Below are 16,500 nucleotides of genomic sequence, written 5' to 3'. Positions count from 1 at the left end.
ATATATTTAAATACTAAGATTAATATAAATTTTATTTTTATTATTTTCTTTTTTTTAAAGATATTCTTCAATTTATAGTACAAAAATTACTATACTTTTATTTTATTATAAGAAGCCCCCCACCCCAAAAAAAAAAAAAAAAAGGAGAGAAAAATGGTTGCAATTAATATATTTTTATTTCAGTACAAATATAAATCATTAATATATAAAAATATTATTTCATATAAAGATTTAATATAATATTTTGTAAAAATAAGTATAAATTTATAATTAAAATTTAATATATTTAATTCTTAAAAATATAATTCTATATATATATACTTTTTGCAAAAAATGGACGATCAAAAATTTATTCCTTTTTTCTTTTTTTTTTTATTTTATTATAAATTAATATAACAAAATAATAAAAACTATTTTAAAAAATTTTTTATAAATATAAATATATATATATATATTTCTTTTTAATTATATTTATAATTATTTATTTTTTTCTTTTTTCAAAAAAAAAAAAATATTATTTTCATAATTTTATTCCAAAAGTATATATTCTTAACATAATTAAGAATTAAAAATAAATTATATTATATGATATACCCTAAATTATATAAAAGAATTATTTTATCTTATCCTATATTATATTATATTATATTATTTTATTTTTTCTTTTTTCTCCTTTTTTTTTATCCTTTTAAAAATATTTTTAAAATGTTCTATTATTTAAAAAAAATATCATTTCCCCTTGTATTGAGTATGTTTGTTTTAATTGAAGATGTAAGTTTCATTAAAATATATTTTAAAATAAATTATATTTTATATATATTTTCTATTTTATTTAAATATATATATATATATATATATATATATATATATATATATATATATATTTTTTTTAGAGTAACCATGAAAAACCAAATACTAAAATATGCAACCAACTTAATAATATGAGTCTTAGAAATTTTAGAATCTTAGTAGAACATCAAAGTGACATTCCATCAATGTACGTTGAATTAGAAGATGAAAATGATGAACAAGATGATTTGTATGATAAAATAAAAAATATATATAATAATGACGATGAAGAAATAAATAGGGAATTTCGTAGTTGGTTACAAAAATATATGGAAGTTACAAGAGAATTAAAAGAAAAATTCAGTCAAAATGTTGAATAAATTATTTATTCAAATTAGAACAGTCCAAAAAAAAAAAAAAAAAAAAAAAAAAAATTAAAATGAACAGAAAAATTAATTTTGTACTTTTCATAATTATTTCTAATTTTTTCTTTCCTATAAATATTTTTTATTATTTTTTGTACATTTCTTTTATTTTTGAGAATTAATTATTAATTTTGTACTTTATTCACTAATTAAAATAATACACAAGAATGTAAATAAAACAAAATATTCATAAAATATATATATGTATATATATGTGTTTGTGTTTATCCCCTAATTATATATTATATATATATATATATTATTTATTATTTACTACCCCTTTTTTCTCAAAGAGTAAAATGAAGCTTCATTTTAAAAACATTTAAAATAAACATTAGAATGTTCATAAAAAGTTTTTTTGAAAATTTTCCTTCAAAAAGATTCAAACATATAATATAGTAAAAATGCACCTTTCGCTAAATTTCACAAATATTTTAAAAAAAAAAAAAATAAAAAAATATATAAATATATAAATTAAAAAAATATTTATTTAATAAATTTAAAAAAATTATAATAATCTAATAATAAAAACGAATGAAATTAATGAATAAAATAATAATATATAACAAACAAAAAAAATAAAATAAAATAAAAAAAATTAATACAACCTTATACATATATACATATATATTATTGTATAATGATACATATCTCGTATTAAATTAATAAAAGAATTATGCATCAGTTTAGTTTTTTTTTTTTTTTTTTTTAAATTAATACTAATAATTAAAACATAGAATATTTTTAAAATATAAAAAAATATTATATTCATTAAAACTATATATATATATATATATATATATGTGTGTGTGTGTGTTCCTAATTATAATTTTTGCTTCATAAAAAAAAAAATCATAAAAAATAACATAAAATTAAAAACAAATAAAAAATTATAGGAACACATATAACAAGAACATATATCTTATAGAAGATAATGTATTTATAATATATATATATATATATATAATATACTACAAACGTCCATCATACAAAAAGAAAAAAAAATATTCATCTATATCATCATTTTTAAGACAAATAAAAAAAACAAAAATTAGCTTACCTACACATTCATTCAGTAAGTATTAAATTTTCTCCAATATAACAAATTATTTTTATTACTTACATATTTCCATATAGAATAAATAATATTATTTAAAGACTTATCCTTATCTGAAATGAGAGTAAGAGATTCCCATTTTCTTTGTAAATATGTAGTATTACAATTATTTTGATTACAATATTTTTTATTACAATAATCTAAATATCCATTTGTATTATTATTATTCATACATTCAATTTGTTTATCATAATCTATAGGTTTATCTATAAAAATACATGAATCAACTGAAGTACCACTTTCTCTCTTATTAATAATTTCCTCAGCTTCTTTTATTATATTTGTTGATTTATCGAATATATCTTCTAAACTTATTTCAATGTCATCATTTTCATTTTCCTCATCATTATAATAAAATTCATTTTTGTTTATTTCATTTTCTTCTACATTAACATTATAATTAATATTTTTATTATTCCCCTTTTCCATATTATTATTATAAAATTCATTTTTTTCTATTTCATTTAATTCTTCATCATCATTATAATTTATATTTTGATTATCCTCTTTTTCTATATTATTATTATAAAATTCATTTTTTTCTATTTCATTTAATTCTTCATCATCATTATAATTTATATTTTGATTATCCTCCTTTTCTATATTATTATTTTTTTCTACATTATTGCTTATTTCTTCATTATTAATTTTATAAATATTATTATTTCTTCTTATATTTCTTTTTATCATATTATTTTCTTCCTTTACACTAACATCCGAAGTATCAACATCTACATATTCCGCCATTTTTAAACATTCAGTATAATTTTTTATTGTTGAATTATTTTTAACTATGTTTTCATATAATAACTTTTTATCCTTTACATTTAAATTATTATTATAATTCACTTCTATATTTCCTTCTTTTTCTGTTCTTGGTATTTTTTCTATACATGACATTTTTTTCATATTTTCATTATATTGCTGTGTATTATCTTTGACGTTAATATGATCTAAATAAGAATTAAAGATATTATTTCCTATAAAATAAGGTTTGTTCATTTTTTCAATTAAATTATCAGTCAAAATATCTTTATACTTTTTTTGCACATCAGTGGTTAATACATTCCACCCATGTCTAGTAGCGTTAATTATATTATGAAATTCTCCAATACTCACAAACCCTTTTTTAAACCATTTATTAAACATATTATTTAGATGACGTTGAAGATAATGAGCGCTTAAACAAATAATTTCATTACATTCTTTCAAAGCTTTATCATTTGATTCAATTTTTAGATTATATTTCTGATTTAAATCTTTATAAAATTTATTTAAACTGTGTCTTATACTATAATATTTCATTTGTTCATTCTGCATTAATTCTAACCATATATTATACATTTTTAATCTAATCAAATTATCTCTTCCGTCTAATGAATCAATATCATTATTTATACTATTATTTTTTTCATTGTAAAATGGAATTAAATGTTCATCACTATAAGGTATAGATCCACATTTATTTTGTTCCATATTCTCTCTTATTTTTTCTCTTAATGCATTATATAAATCTACATTATCAGGATATTTAATACTCTTAATTGATTTAATCACATTATCATTTTCCTTATTTATATTTTCTTCTTTTATTTTAACATTTACAACATCATCTATAATATCTGGGATGCAAAGAATTCTTATGTACCTAGTGCTGATATATTTTGAATCTAGTGTTATATCATTATTAGTTATACAAACATTCTAGAAAGAAATAAAATAAATAAATAATAATTATGTATAAAAAAAAAAAAAAAAAAAAAAAAAAAAAAAAAAAAAATACATAATAAAAATCAAACTAGCAAAAATATTTATTCATTTATTTATTCATATATTAATTTATTTTATATTCTTTATGTTTACCCATAATATAATATTCATTATTAGGACAATAAGTATATTATTTCTCCCATATAATAAGGTACACCAAACACTTCTGTTATACCTTCTGATTTCCTTTTCCAAATATTTCCATACTAAATTATAATTCATATTTAATTTTTATATTAAATCATAAAGGATTTATACATCCTATGGATACGTGCATAACCTTAATAATAATATTCTCTATATATCAAATAAGATTTCTTTCATTATTTTTTCTTTTTAAATTCTTCGAGATCTTTTGATATTCATTTATTTTAATACATAAAGATATCTCTCATAGTATTCCACAAAAAAAACAAAAAAAAAACAAAAAAACAAAAAAACAAAAAAACAAAAAACAAAAAACAAAAAAAAAAATTATAATAATATATAATAAAAAATATAAATTAAAATAATATTTATATATTGTATTAATTCAATTAATAACCATATATATCAATTTTTAAAAAATTAAAGGAAGATTTCCTCTATTATATTTAATAAATAATTACACATATAATTTTTAATTAATTCATTTTCCTTAAGCATTATTATTACAAATATTTAAAATTTTTATATACATTCATACATTATATATATCATATATTATATTCCAAAAAAAAAAAATAAAAAACTATATATTATATTATATTATATATATATATATATATATATATATGTATTATATATTAACATAGAATATAAATATTAACATTTCCTTTAATTATCCAAATTTCAATAAAAAAAAAAAAAAAAATTAAAAATAAAGACCTTGTTCTTATAATAGTTTTTTTTAGACCATATCATATATAAAAATAAACAAAAAATCTCTAAAAAATAAATACATGCACCAAAAATAAATTTTCACATTTAACAATCTTGTTTACTAATTGCATTTATATATATATATATATATAATATTATATATAGTACATTATATTTATAAAAATATAAATATTCGAAATATATATATAAATTGACTAGATAATTAAATATATAATTCTATTTAATTTATATATAATATATATATATATATATTAATAAAATATATAGATTTTTTGCGAATTTACCATAAATATACAATTTTTCTTTTTTTTTTTTTTTTTTTTTTTTTTGCTCTTATCCTTTTTTCATTACAATATCTAAAAATAGGAAAAAAATTCATTCTATATTTAATTATTAATTACTACAAAAAAAAAATAATAATAATAAAATAAAAATAGCAATAATAACAAATAAATTAACATTTTCTTTTATATTAAATTTATTTTTTTTTTTTAAGATTATATATAATTATATATTCACCAATATACATAGAATTAAAGAAATAAAATTTTTTATTTTTTTTTTTTTATTTTTTTATCATGTAATAATATATATATATTTTTCTATTTTAATATTTTATAAAAGAACTTTTTTTGTTTTTTAATTTATAATATATTCAAAATAAATAAAACTTTTAAATCAATGTTCTGTTATATACATAGATAACTTAATATATATAATAATATATATAATTATTTATACAACATTTGAGCTGAAAAAATAAAATAACGGGTAGTACTTAAAGAAATACAACTTCCTATATAATGTTTTATATATATATATTTTATATATATATATATATATATATATATATATATATATGTATATATAATATATTTTTTATAAAGTTTTCGTAAGAAATATTTATTTTATATAAAACTGTATAATAAAGATAATTCTATATATTTTTATTAAAACATAATAAATTATCTATCCTAATAAATGAAATAATATTGATTTTTTTAATTTTTTTTTTTTTTTTTTTTTTCCTATATATATTAATAAATACGCCCTTTTTGTCGTATAAACCATTTTCAAAATGAAGAAAAAAAGAAATAAATTGTTCACAAATGTTTTTACATATATATTTATAAAAAATGAAGTATAAATGTAAAATCAAAGTAATATTCCTCTATAAAAAAATTCAAGATGGAATTTTGTAAATTAGGTACATACAAAATATATATATATATATATATATATATATATATATATATGTATAAGCATATTTTATTATAATAAAAAAAACAAAATGGAAAACAAATAATTTATAGAAGAACGTTTATAAATTACCACGTTTCCCCTTAAAAATATTTATTTAATTTCGTAGTGTTCTATATTCATGAAGTAATACTAAGCATCGTATTATAATTGTGCATTCTATTTATACATATATATATTTTTTAATTTAATTTTAGTCTATTCATTTTTAAACGTTAATTTAAATATATATAAATAAGTATATGAAGTTTTTAATAAAAAAAAAATATATATATATATAAATATTCTCTATATTTATATATATTCCTTTACAAAATATATACTCATAAATTTTATCACTTCACTAAAACAAAATACTAATATTCCTTATAAATGTTTATCTTTTTTTAAATATAAAACACTTATACATTAATAATAATCAATATTATATATATATATATATAGATATAGATATATATATATATAGATATAGATATAGATATAGATATATAGATATATTTATACATTTAAGACTTTTTTCATTTTTTATTGTTCTTAAATATATTTATTTTTTATTAAATTTTTATGTTTTAAAAATTCCTACAATTCATAAAAATATAAGTTATATATATTAGGCACATGAAAAACATTAAAAAAAAATTCTAATTATTAATTTTTAATTCTAATGCAAATTGTTTTTTTAAATATATTTATATCTTTCTTCTTGCATAAATATATTCAATTTTTTCATTAACATATAACAATTATGTATAATTAATTGTATGAACTATTATAATATATATATATATATATATATATATAATATAATATTATTCGCATCTAAATTTTCTATTAAAACACTTCGGTAAAAATATACAAGGTAATTTACATGGCCTATCCAAATCATCATATCAAAATATTATAAACATTTATAAAACCAAAAAAAAAAAAAAAAAAAAAAATTTATATAATATAAAATCATATAATATAAAATAAAATAAAAGTAATAAATACTAAATTAGACAAATACAAATATACAATATAATGAAACAAATAAGCTTTATAAATATATCCGAATATAAAATCTATTTATTTTTCATTATCCCTTTTGGTCCTTTTCTGTATAACTTAAACTCAAATTTTTTTTCAAAATAAAAAATAGAAAATTCACAAATTATAATTATATCTATATTTTATAATTTAAAATATTAAAAAATATATATATTAGAAACATTATCCCAAAATAAGTTTCATTTTGGAAATTTACATTAAATATTTTAAGGTTCTATAAACAAAAACAAAATGGTTGACTAAAATTTATAAACAAAAAGCAAATTGTGTGAACAATCTTGTTTTTCTGATTATAAGGGAAAAACATACATATTTATATTCTTAAAAATCTTATAAATTATATATTCTTTTATTTTAACTATTTCATTTACATCTTTATTTTTGGCTTTACAACTTTAGAATATACCTTAAGGTAATTTTTGAAATTATCTTTTATATATAATATTAAAATATATTATATTATATTATATTATATTATATTATATTATATTATATTATATATATATATATATATATATATTTTATTTATTCCTTCTAATTACGGAGTTTACCACAGAAACCACCTCCTGCTGTAAACTTCAATCTTTGAGGTGATGAGAGGGTTAAATTTTTGGGGCGCCTTCTTAAGTATATAGTACATTGACCCTCTAAATTCAATACAATAGTTTTCTTTGAATCATTAGAATCACCACTATTAGTAGTTTCATTAGAAACCTTTGATCCTGAAGAACTATCAGACTCTCCTAATTCAGTTCCATGATTATCTGTATTTACTGATTCTAAATCACGATCACCTTTAAGACATTCATTTGTTTTTTCTGTTATAACACTACTGACATCATCATCAAATTGAAAATCATGATTATTTAATAAGTCATCTTTAATTAATAAATCATCATCTGCATAATCACCCTCTTCTAATTCATATTTATATTTATATATATATTCATTTGATTTTAATTCTTTATGTCTTTTTTCAAAAGATTTTGTTAATGATTTTTTTAATGCTTTTATCATTTTTGTTCTTAATTTTTTCCATGTAACTTTACATGTTCTTACTAATTTTATAAATTCATCATTATTTATGGAATCTCCATTTATCCAATCAAGGAAAACTTTATTTATATAATTTTGATATTCTACTCTTCCTACTATAATATTCTTTTTACATTCATTCCATTTATCTTCAGCATAAGAGTTATCTACATTATATTTCTTTCTTAATGCTTTATAAACTTTATATAACTTATTATTAACAGATACATATTTCAACTCTTCATTTCTCATAATTTGCCACCATAATCTATTCAATTTTTCTCTATCGTAATTACCCCCATTTAAAAATGATTCAATTTCTTGATCTATTTCTTCATTACTCATCACATTATCTATAAATGTATTTCCATGATTATATATATCTGAACTATTCAATTTACTTGATAGTGCAATGTTTTTTATATTATTTATAAATAAATCTAAAGCTTGTAAAATATTTTTATCATCAAAACCTAAAATCTTTTCGGCATTTTTCTCTTCTACTTCTTTCTTGGGCCCTCTATTCATCTTATTTAATATCTTATTTGTCAAGGAGGAAACGTAACCATTATTTCCATTATTCGTTTCAAATAAGGTTCGAGAATATCTTTCATCAAGCGACATATCCAGAGCACTATATCCAAATGTTGCATCTCCATTCTAACAATAAATAAATAAATAAATATATATATATATATATATAGAATAATAATTCATATTCAAAAATGGTCATATGAATATTTACACATACAAAACATATTCTTTATTTTTCTCACACAAACACACACATTGTTCTCATAATAAATTTCATAAAACTTACCCATAATAAAGCATATATTATCCCAATAATAGGTATAGCAAAACGAGTAGAAAATACAGGGGTCCATATATTTGCTTGTGAAGCCTTCTTTTCCTTATCACTATATGAGAAAGAATTCCATGTTTTAAATTTTATATAAGAGTCAATAATCCCTTTAGGTAAAATAAAACTGGATTCTATAAATAAACTCATATTTAAATATACATATATTATAAATCCTATATAGATAAAGTAATAACAAAAATCCTTATATGACTTTCTAATTATAATATTTCTTTTTTCCACCTATTTTTCTTCTACAATATGTTATTTAAGATATATAAATATATATATATATATATATATATATATATATATATATATCTAAAAATATTGTGTACTTTAAAAACAATTGTAGAAAAAAAATAAATAAATAAATAAAAATATATTAATTAAATAATACAATAATTAAAAAATCATATTTATAAAATTTATTAAATACTTTATCATGATTATATATATATATATATATATATATATATATGTATATTATTTCTTCAAAAAAAGGAAAAAAAAACTTAAAATTATGTAATTAAATAAATTATAATTACAAAAACACATATATCTAAATACATATGAATACTATATATATTTTTTTTTATTACACATTGTGTTTATTATTATATAGTCAAATGTTGTTAGCTCATCTACTTAAATCACCATTATTAAAATTTTTTATATACATATAATAATATATATTATATATATGTGTTAAATATAGCAAAAAATATGGATGATATATTAGGATAAACATTCATTTTCAAAATAAATTATAAAAAAATATAGAATACTCGTTTCATTCTTTCTTTTATTTATATATTTATTTTTTTTATTTTTTTACAGTACATAAAATAAATAAATAAATAAACATGCATATATATAATAAACTTTAAATAAAGATCTCATAAATGTATGCAATTCTTATAAGGAAAAACATAGAGAAATATAATTTTTCTATATTTATCATATTATATTTTGGGAACATATTTTTCATATCTTTTGCTAATAATACTTTCAAATATTTCATAATATAAATATAAATATATATATATATATTATATATATATTTTTAAGTTTTATTTGGTTATTTTGCGCTACTTTTTTCTTCCTTATTTCGTAATAATTGATAATAAAAATAAAATAATGTGAAAATAAGAAAAAATGTAACTATATATATAAATTTGCATATTGTAATCTATTATATTTGTAAAAATATATAATAAAGTATATTAAAAACATTATATATATATATATATATATATATATAATTATATAATAAATATAATTTTATAAAAATATTATATATAAACTTTTAAATATTATAAATATATTTTATAGCATTTTTAATATACTTTTTTGTAATATATTTATGCATTTATTTTTGTTCGTATGTCCAAATGTACATATTATATTATTAAAATATTCTTTTAATATTTTTAATAAATATTTAAAAAAAAGTAAAATGAATAAATTAATATTTTACATAAGAAAAATGAGTACATATAATAAATGTATATGTTGGGAAATCTTAAATACATGATATATTTATAATTATGCTTTTTTATTTAAAGAAAAAAAAAAAAAAAAATTGTGATTAAAAATATAATATTTTTATATATGATATTAAAAATATTATATATTATTATATATATATATTTTTATGTTTTTTTTTTTTGGAATATATATATATCCAAGAAAAAATTAATAAATATTATATATATATTAAAAAAAATATATTTTTTATTCATATGTGAGAAGATAATATATATATGTATGTATTAATAATTATTCCTTTTACCTACCTTTACGGTGTACATAATAATTGTTATAAACAAATTATAATTAATAAAATAAAATAAAATAAAAGGTTCAAATAATTAAGAAATAAAAATATAACATTATGATTACACATTCATATATATTATAACATAATAACACATGTTGCAATATCTAATATTTTGAATGAATATTTAATAATATAAAATGAGTCTGAAAAGAAATACAGAAATATTAATTTGAAAAAGAGATAAATCTTTCTTATTTATTTTTATACGTATATGACACATATATATATATATATATATAATAAATTTAATTTATAAAAATTAGTTGTTTCATATGAACACATATATATATATATATATATATATATATATATATATATATATTTATTTATTTATTTATTTATATTTAAGAATTAATTTTTTTTTTCTTTTTATATTTTATATTTTACTTGATGTTAAAAATAATTTTATAAATATTATATGCTCTCACTGCTATATATATTGCAAGTTATTAAGATTAATATAATGTAAAATTTTAATTCAAAAATATATCATACATTTTATATATATATATATATATATCGATGAAATAAGATTAGAAATATTTATAATTTAAATTTTAATATTATTTCATTGTCAACTAAAAATTAAAAATGAAAAATAATTATAAAAAAAAAAAAAAAAAAAAAATTAAAATTAAAAAAGAAGAAATAAAATGACAAACATAATATATTCATTATATTATATAAATCAGAAAGGTAAAATATATAATAATATTATTGTACATAAATAACACATGAATATCTTTACTTTATTAAAACATTTTCTAAAATAAACAGCGATACATATATAAATATATACATATAAATATATACATATAAATATATACATATATATATATATATATTCATATTGATTCCCTTTTGACCCTTCCTCAATTAATTACAGTTCCTAACTCCGAATATGTCATATTATTTTCAATTATTTCTTTATCACTAAAATTACAAAGATCCTTTTCATTATCTAAAGGTACAGTAAACATTTCAATATTTCCCTTTTGGGCAATAAAATCATCATTATTTTGTTTTTCAAGTTTTACGCGTTCATTGCTTCTTTTTATTATTTCATCTTCAATCTGTAAAATAGCATTAAGCATATTTTCATCATCCATACATTGTACTGAACTATTATCAGCATTTTCTTCTCCTAAACCTTTAATCCACGTAATAACCTTATCCAAGACTTTTTCATTTCCTGGCTCCATGCTTAGGAGATGATCCATATCATATAATGTATGAAGTTCTTTATTATTAATTTCTAATTTATTAAAAAAATTTTCAACCCCTTCATAATAACATGCACAGTCATCCTTCGAGTGAATAAATAATACGGGTATGTCTTTCGGTATATATTTCATATCGTCCCGTAAATTTCGTGTTGCTTCTATAAGTTGACGCGCAAATCTCATAGTTATCCATTTATCATATCTGTTCTTATCAAAATTTATAATATCATTTATATAAGGGAATTTTTCAAAATTAAAATTGGGACTAGGACGAAAAGTGGGAAAAAAATAAGCTACATATCTTGATAAAGGTATAAAAAAATATTTAAATTTAAAAGGCATTTTAGATGCATTTTCATCAATCGATATCATACCTGCTAAGGATATACATCCTTTTACATTTAAATTATCATTAACTTCTTTTGATTTACCTATTAATTCTAGGACCCTCAAAACAATATTTCCACCCATAGAAAGACCCACAATATATAAAGGAGGTCTCACAATATTAGGCATTTTATTTTTTAAATTATAATTATAATCTGAATATGAATATTCCTTTGGATCCGTCCTTTCCTTTATTACAGAACTATTTATTTTATTAATATATTGTATAACATCATATACTAAGTCATCAAAATAATTTACATTACCTCTTAAATTCTGCCATCCATCTGATTTCCCATGACTTTGCAAATCTAAACCATAAACAGAATATCCTTCATTATTCAAACGTTCTATCCAACTATCCCTATATATATAATATTCATCTGAATCTATCAATACTGCTTTATCATTACTTATGATATCTGCATTATGTTTTAAATATTGTAACCGCAAATGAGAATTTAAACCATGAATTAAAACTAATATCCCTATTGCCTTCTTAACTGTCCAGGAATATGTTCTTATTAATAAACCATCCTTGTTAAAAAAGGAATCAAGTTTTGGGTTTCCATCTAACCTCTTATAAGTTAAGTTATTTTCATTAATTAATTCATTCTCAACCATTATAAATGTAAAAATTATAAAAATAAACAAAAAAAAAAAAAAAAAAGAAAAATATATATATATATATATATATATATATATATATTTATTTATTTATTTATTTATATTATATTATATTATATTATATTTTTAAAACTTTATTAAAAAAAAAAGTAAATTAAACAAGTATATTTACGTACAACGAATAAATTAATATATATATAAATATGTTCAAAAAGAATAATCACGTTGAACACCAAAAAAATAAAAATAAATAAATAATAAAATAATAAAATAAATAAATAATAATAGAAAGAAATTAAGAACCGTAATAATATATATATACATATGTTTAAAAAATAATAATAATAATAAAATTAATTTAAAAATAAATATGCCATATCAAAAAAAAAAATTAAAAATATAAAATATAAAAAATAAAATAATAACAAAACAAAAGAACTATACCATATATAACCATATATATAACACATATATTATATATATATATATATATATATATATATATATATATATATAATAATATATAATAGAACAGACCAATAATTTTCAAAATTCCTTTTTTAATAACTAGATGGGTTCAAATTACTTCTACCTACCAAAATTATTTGCTTAAGTATATAATTTCAAAAAAAAAACATATTATATATTATTATTGATACAAAAATTAAATATAACATATATAAAAAAAAAAAAAAAAAAAAAAAAAAAAAAAAAAAAAGAATTTAATATAACATAGTTGCAATGATATATAAAAAACATGGATGCGTACAAATGGAGCCATACAAAATTAATTCAATATTTTGAAATATATATAATTATTTATAATTATATATTATTGAATTATATTTTTCTTTTTTTTTTCTCCTTAAAAAATACAACAAAAATATATTTTAAATAAATTTTTATATTTATATAATATATATATATATATATATATTATTTTTCATTTTAGTCTATCCAATAACATTGAACTTTTATTAATATCCCTTTTTTACCAATCATTTGTAAAAAAAAAAAAAAAAAAAAAATTGTTATATTAATGAAAAAAATAAACTTTTGGAAAAGGTAAATTCCTTTTTGTAAATTTTCAAATTATTTTCTACTTCAACATGTAATTCTTTTATATTTAAAAAAAAAAAAAAAAAAAATTCGGTTCGTTTTTTGGTTTTAATTTAATTTAATATTATTAATACATACATACATATATAACATACATACATAGATACATACATACACAGATATATATATATATACCCACATTGAATAATAAATATATTTTATATAAAAATTTTCTCTTGGAAATCATAAAGAATATATTTGGTTTTTAAAATAAATATTTTTTATTCTACCATACATTCTTTATATTTTTTTCTTACATTTAACCAATAATAGTTTTTATATAATATTTAAAACATAACCTAATTTTTAATTAAACCCTATTTCTTAAGGATCGTAATAGTAATATTTAAAAAATCATATATATTATATTATAAATTATAATAGTTTCGGTTCTATATTAATATATATGAAACACATTATATTGCCTTCTTTTTACATAAACAAGGGAAAAGGTATATATAAATTTGAAATAAAAAAAAAAAAAATTAGGAAGATCCTTCTATATATTATTAAATATAAAAACTTCCTTTTTCCTTTTTAATATATATATATATATGTTTATATGTAATATAATTAGAAAAGTGTTTTATATTAAATAATATGATAACTAAATACTTTTAGATATCTTTATAAATTTAATCTTAAGGGAAATATATAAATAAATAAATAAATAAGCATTATAGAAACTATATGCAAATCAAGAACAAAATGCTATTTTTATGTATTCATATGTTGTACATTATATATATATATATATAATAAGTATTTTATATATATATAATAAATGTGTCTATGAATATATATAATTATGTTAATACTCATTGAAAAAAATCTAATTAAATAAATACGCTATAGTCAGTATATATATGTTTTTTTAATAATAATAGTCACATAATATTATATAATAAAATAATAACAATAATAATAATAATAATATATAATATATAAATATATAACATTTACAAAGAACATTATTGAAGTAAAAAAAAAAAAAAAAAAAAATGTAGAAATAATTCAATGTTAATTCTTTAATATATTATAATATACATATATTATTATTTATTATTTTTTTTTAACATTAAATATAATATATTATGACAAAATAAAATTTATTATATTATTTATAAGTTTATTATAATATATATTTTTCTTTTTTTCTTACCTACTTCATAAATACTAGGGTATTCTTGACATTTAAATATGTATATATATACTTATAAATAATTATTTTTATTTTTTTTTGGTTCCTTTAAAAATTTTTAATGACATAATTTTATAAATATTTTTATTATATACTAGTAAACTAAATATTTTCATTTCATAATAAGGATGAAGGTTACTTTTATTATAATATATATATATATATATAACGTTAAACTGTAATAACGCTTCTTTTATATATATTTATTTATTATCAAAATTTTTAAATTTTAATTTTTATTATTTAATTTTTCTTTTTTTTTTTTTAAATAACGAACAAATATATATATAATATCCATTTAAATAAATTGGTACTTCATTATATTATATATACAAATATATTTGTTCAAAAATATTTTTTTTCTTTTCTTTTATATGTTCATTTGATTTTTCCTATTTATTTCTTTTTTTATTTTTTCCATTTTATATTAATATATTTTCCAATATTATATATACACAAAGAAAAATTTTAATATATACATATATATACATATATCATCATTCTCATGTAAATTTTCTTAAATTATCTCCTTTTATTCAATTTCAATCTGATTCCTTTCTTATAAAAATTAAATGATGTGTACATAAAAGAATATAGAATATATAAAATATATAAAATTATAAAAATAAAATAAAATGAAATACAAAAATTCAGTATTAATCAAATAATATTATATTCATAAAATATTTAAATAATAATAATATTTATAAAATTAATAAAAATATATAAATAAATCCTCCCATCATTTTTATAATATTTTTATGATTTATCAATATATATAACATTTTTTTTTTTTTTTTTTTTTTTTTTTTTTAAAACTAAAAAATAATAATTAATTTTTTTTTTTTTTTTTATATAAAAAAAAATTTTAAAAATTTTTTTTTCATTTTTTATTTTATTTTTATTTTTT

General features: G+C 16.0%; 4 protein-coding genes across 4 annotated transcripts; 1 reads left to right on the top strand and 3 right to left on the bottom strand.

Annotated features, from left to right (window-relative positions):
* Nucleotides 1-705: 705 nt before the first annotated feature.
* Nucleotides 706-1,169, top strand: PRSY57_1252300 (putative exported protein; the record flags this gene model as incomplete). Its single annotated transcript, XM_012908932.2, has 2 exons — nt 706-771; nt 894-1,169. The coding sequence occupies 2 exons, from the start codon at nt 706-708 to the stop codon at nt 1,167-1,169; spliced, it is 342 nt and encodes a 113-aa protein (XP_012764386.1).
* A 1,117-nt stretch (nt 1,170-2,286) lies between these two features.
* PRSY57_1252200 (exported protein (PHISTb)) lies at nt 2,287-4,323 on the bottom strand (the record flags this gene model as incomplete). The annotated part of the gene is made up of 2 exons (XM_012908931.2): nt 2,287-4,035; nt 4,195-4,323. 2 exons carry the CDS (start codon nt 4,321-4,323, stop codon nt 2,287-2,289), a joined length of 1,878 nt encoding a protein of 625 aa, XP_012764385.2.
* A 3,504-nt stretch (nt 4,324-7,827) lies between these two features.
* Nucleotides 7,828-9,340, bottom strand: PRSY57_1252100 (exported protein (PHISTb); the record flags this gene model as incomplete). Its single annotated transcript, XM_012908930.2, has 2 exons — nt 7,828-8,988; nt 9,149-9,340. 2 exons carry the CDS (start codon nt 9,338-9,340, stop codon nt 7,828-7,830), a joined length of 1,353 nt encoding a protein of 450 aa, XP_012764384.1.
* Nucleotides 9,341-11,905: 2,565 nt separating this feature from the next.
* PRSY57_1252000 (lysophospholipase, putative) lies at nt 11,906-13,267 on the bottom strand (the record flags this gene model as incomplete). The annotated part of the gene is made up of 1 exon (XM_012908929.2): nt 11,906-13,267. The coding sequence occupies one exon, from the start codon at nt 13,265-13,267 to the stop codon at nt 11,906-11,908; it is 1,362 nt and encodes a 453-aa protein (XP_012764383.2).
* Nucleotides 13,268-16,500: the final 3,233 nt, after the last annotated feature.

The sequence above is a fragment of the Plasmodium reichenowi genome, chromosome 12 (genome assembly GCF_001601855.1).
Source record: "Plasmodium reichenowi strain SY57 chromosome 12, whole genome shotgun sequence".
Classification (NCBI taxonomy): Eukaryota; Apicomplexa; class Aconoidasida; order Haemosporida; family Plasmodiidae; genus Plasmodium; species Plasmodium reichenowi.
The sequence above is the reverse complement of the archived record's forward strand: the minus strand, read 5'-3'. Positions and strand labels throughout refer to the sequence as shown.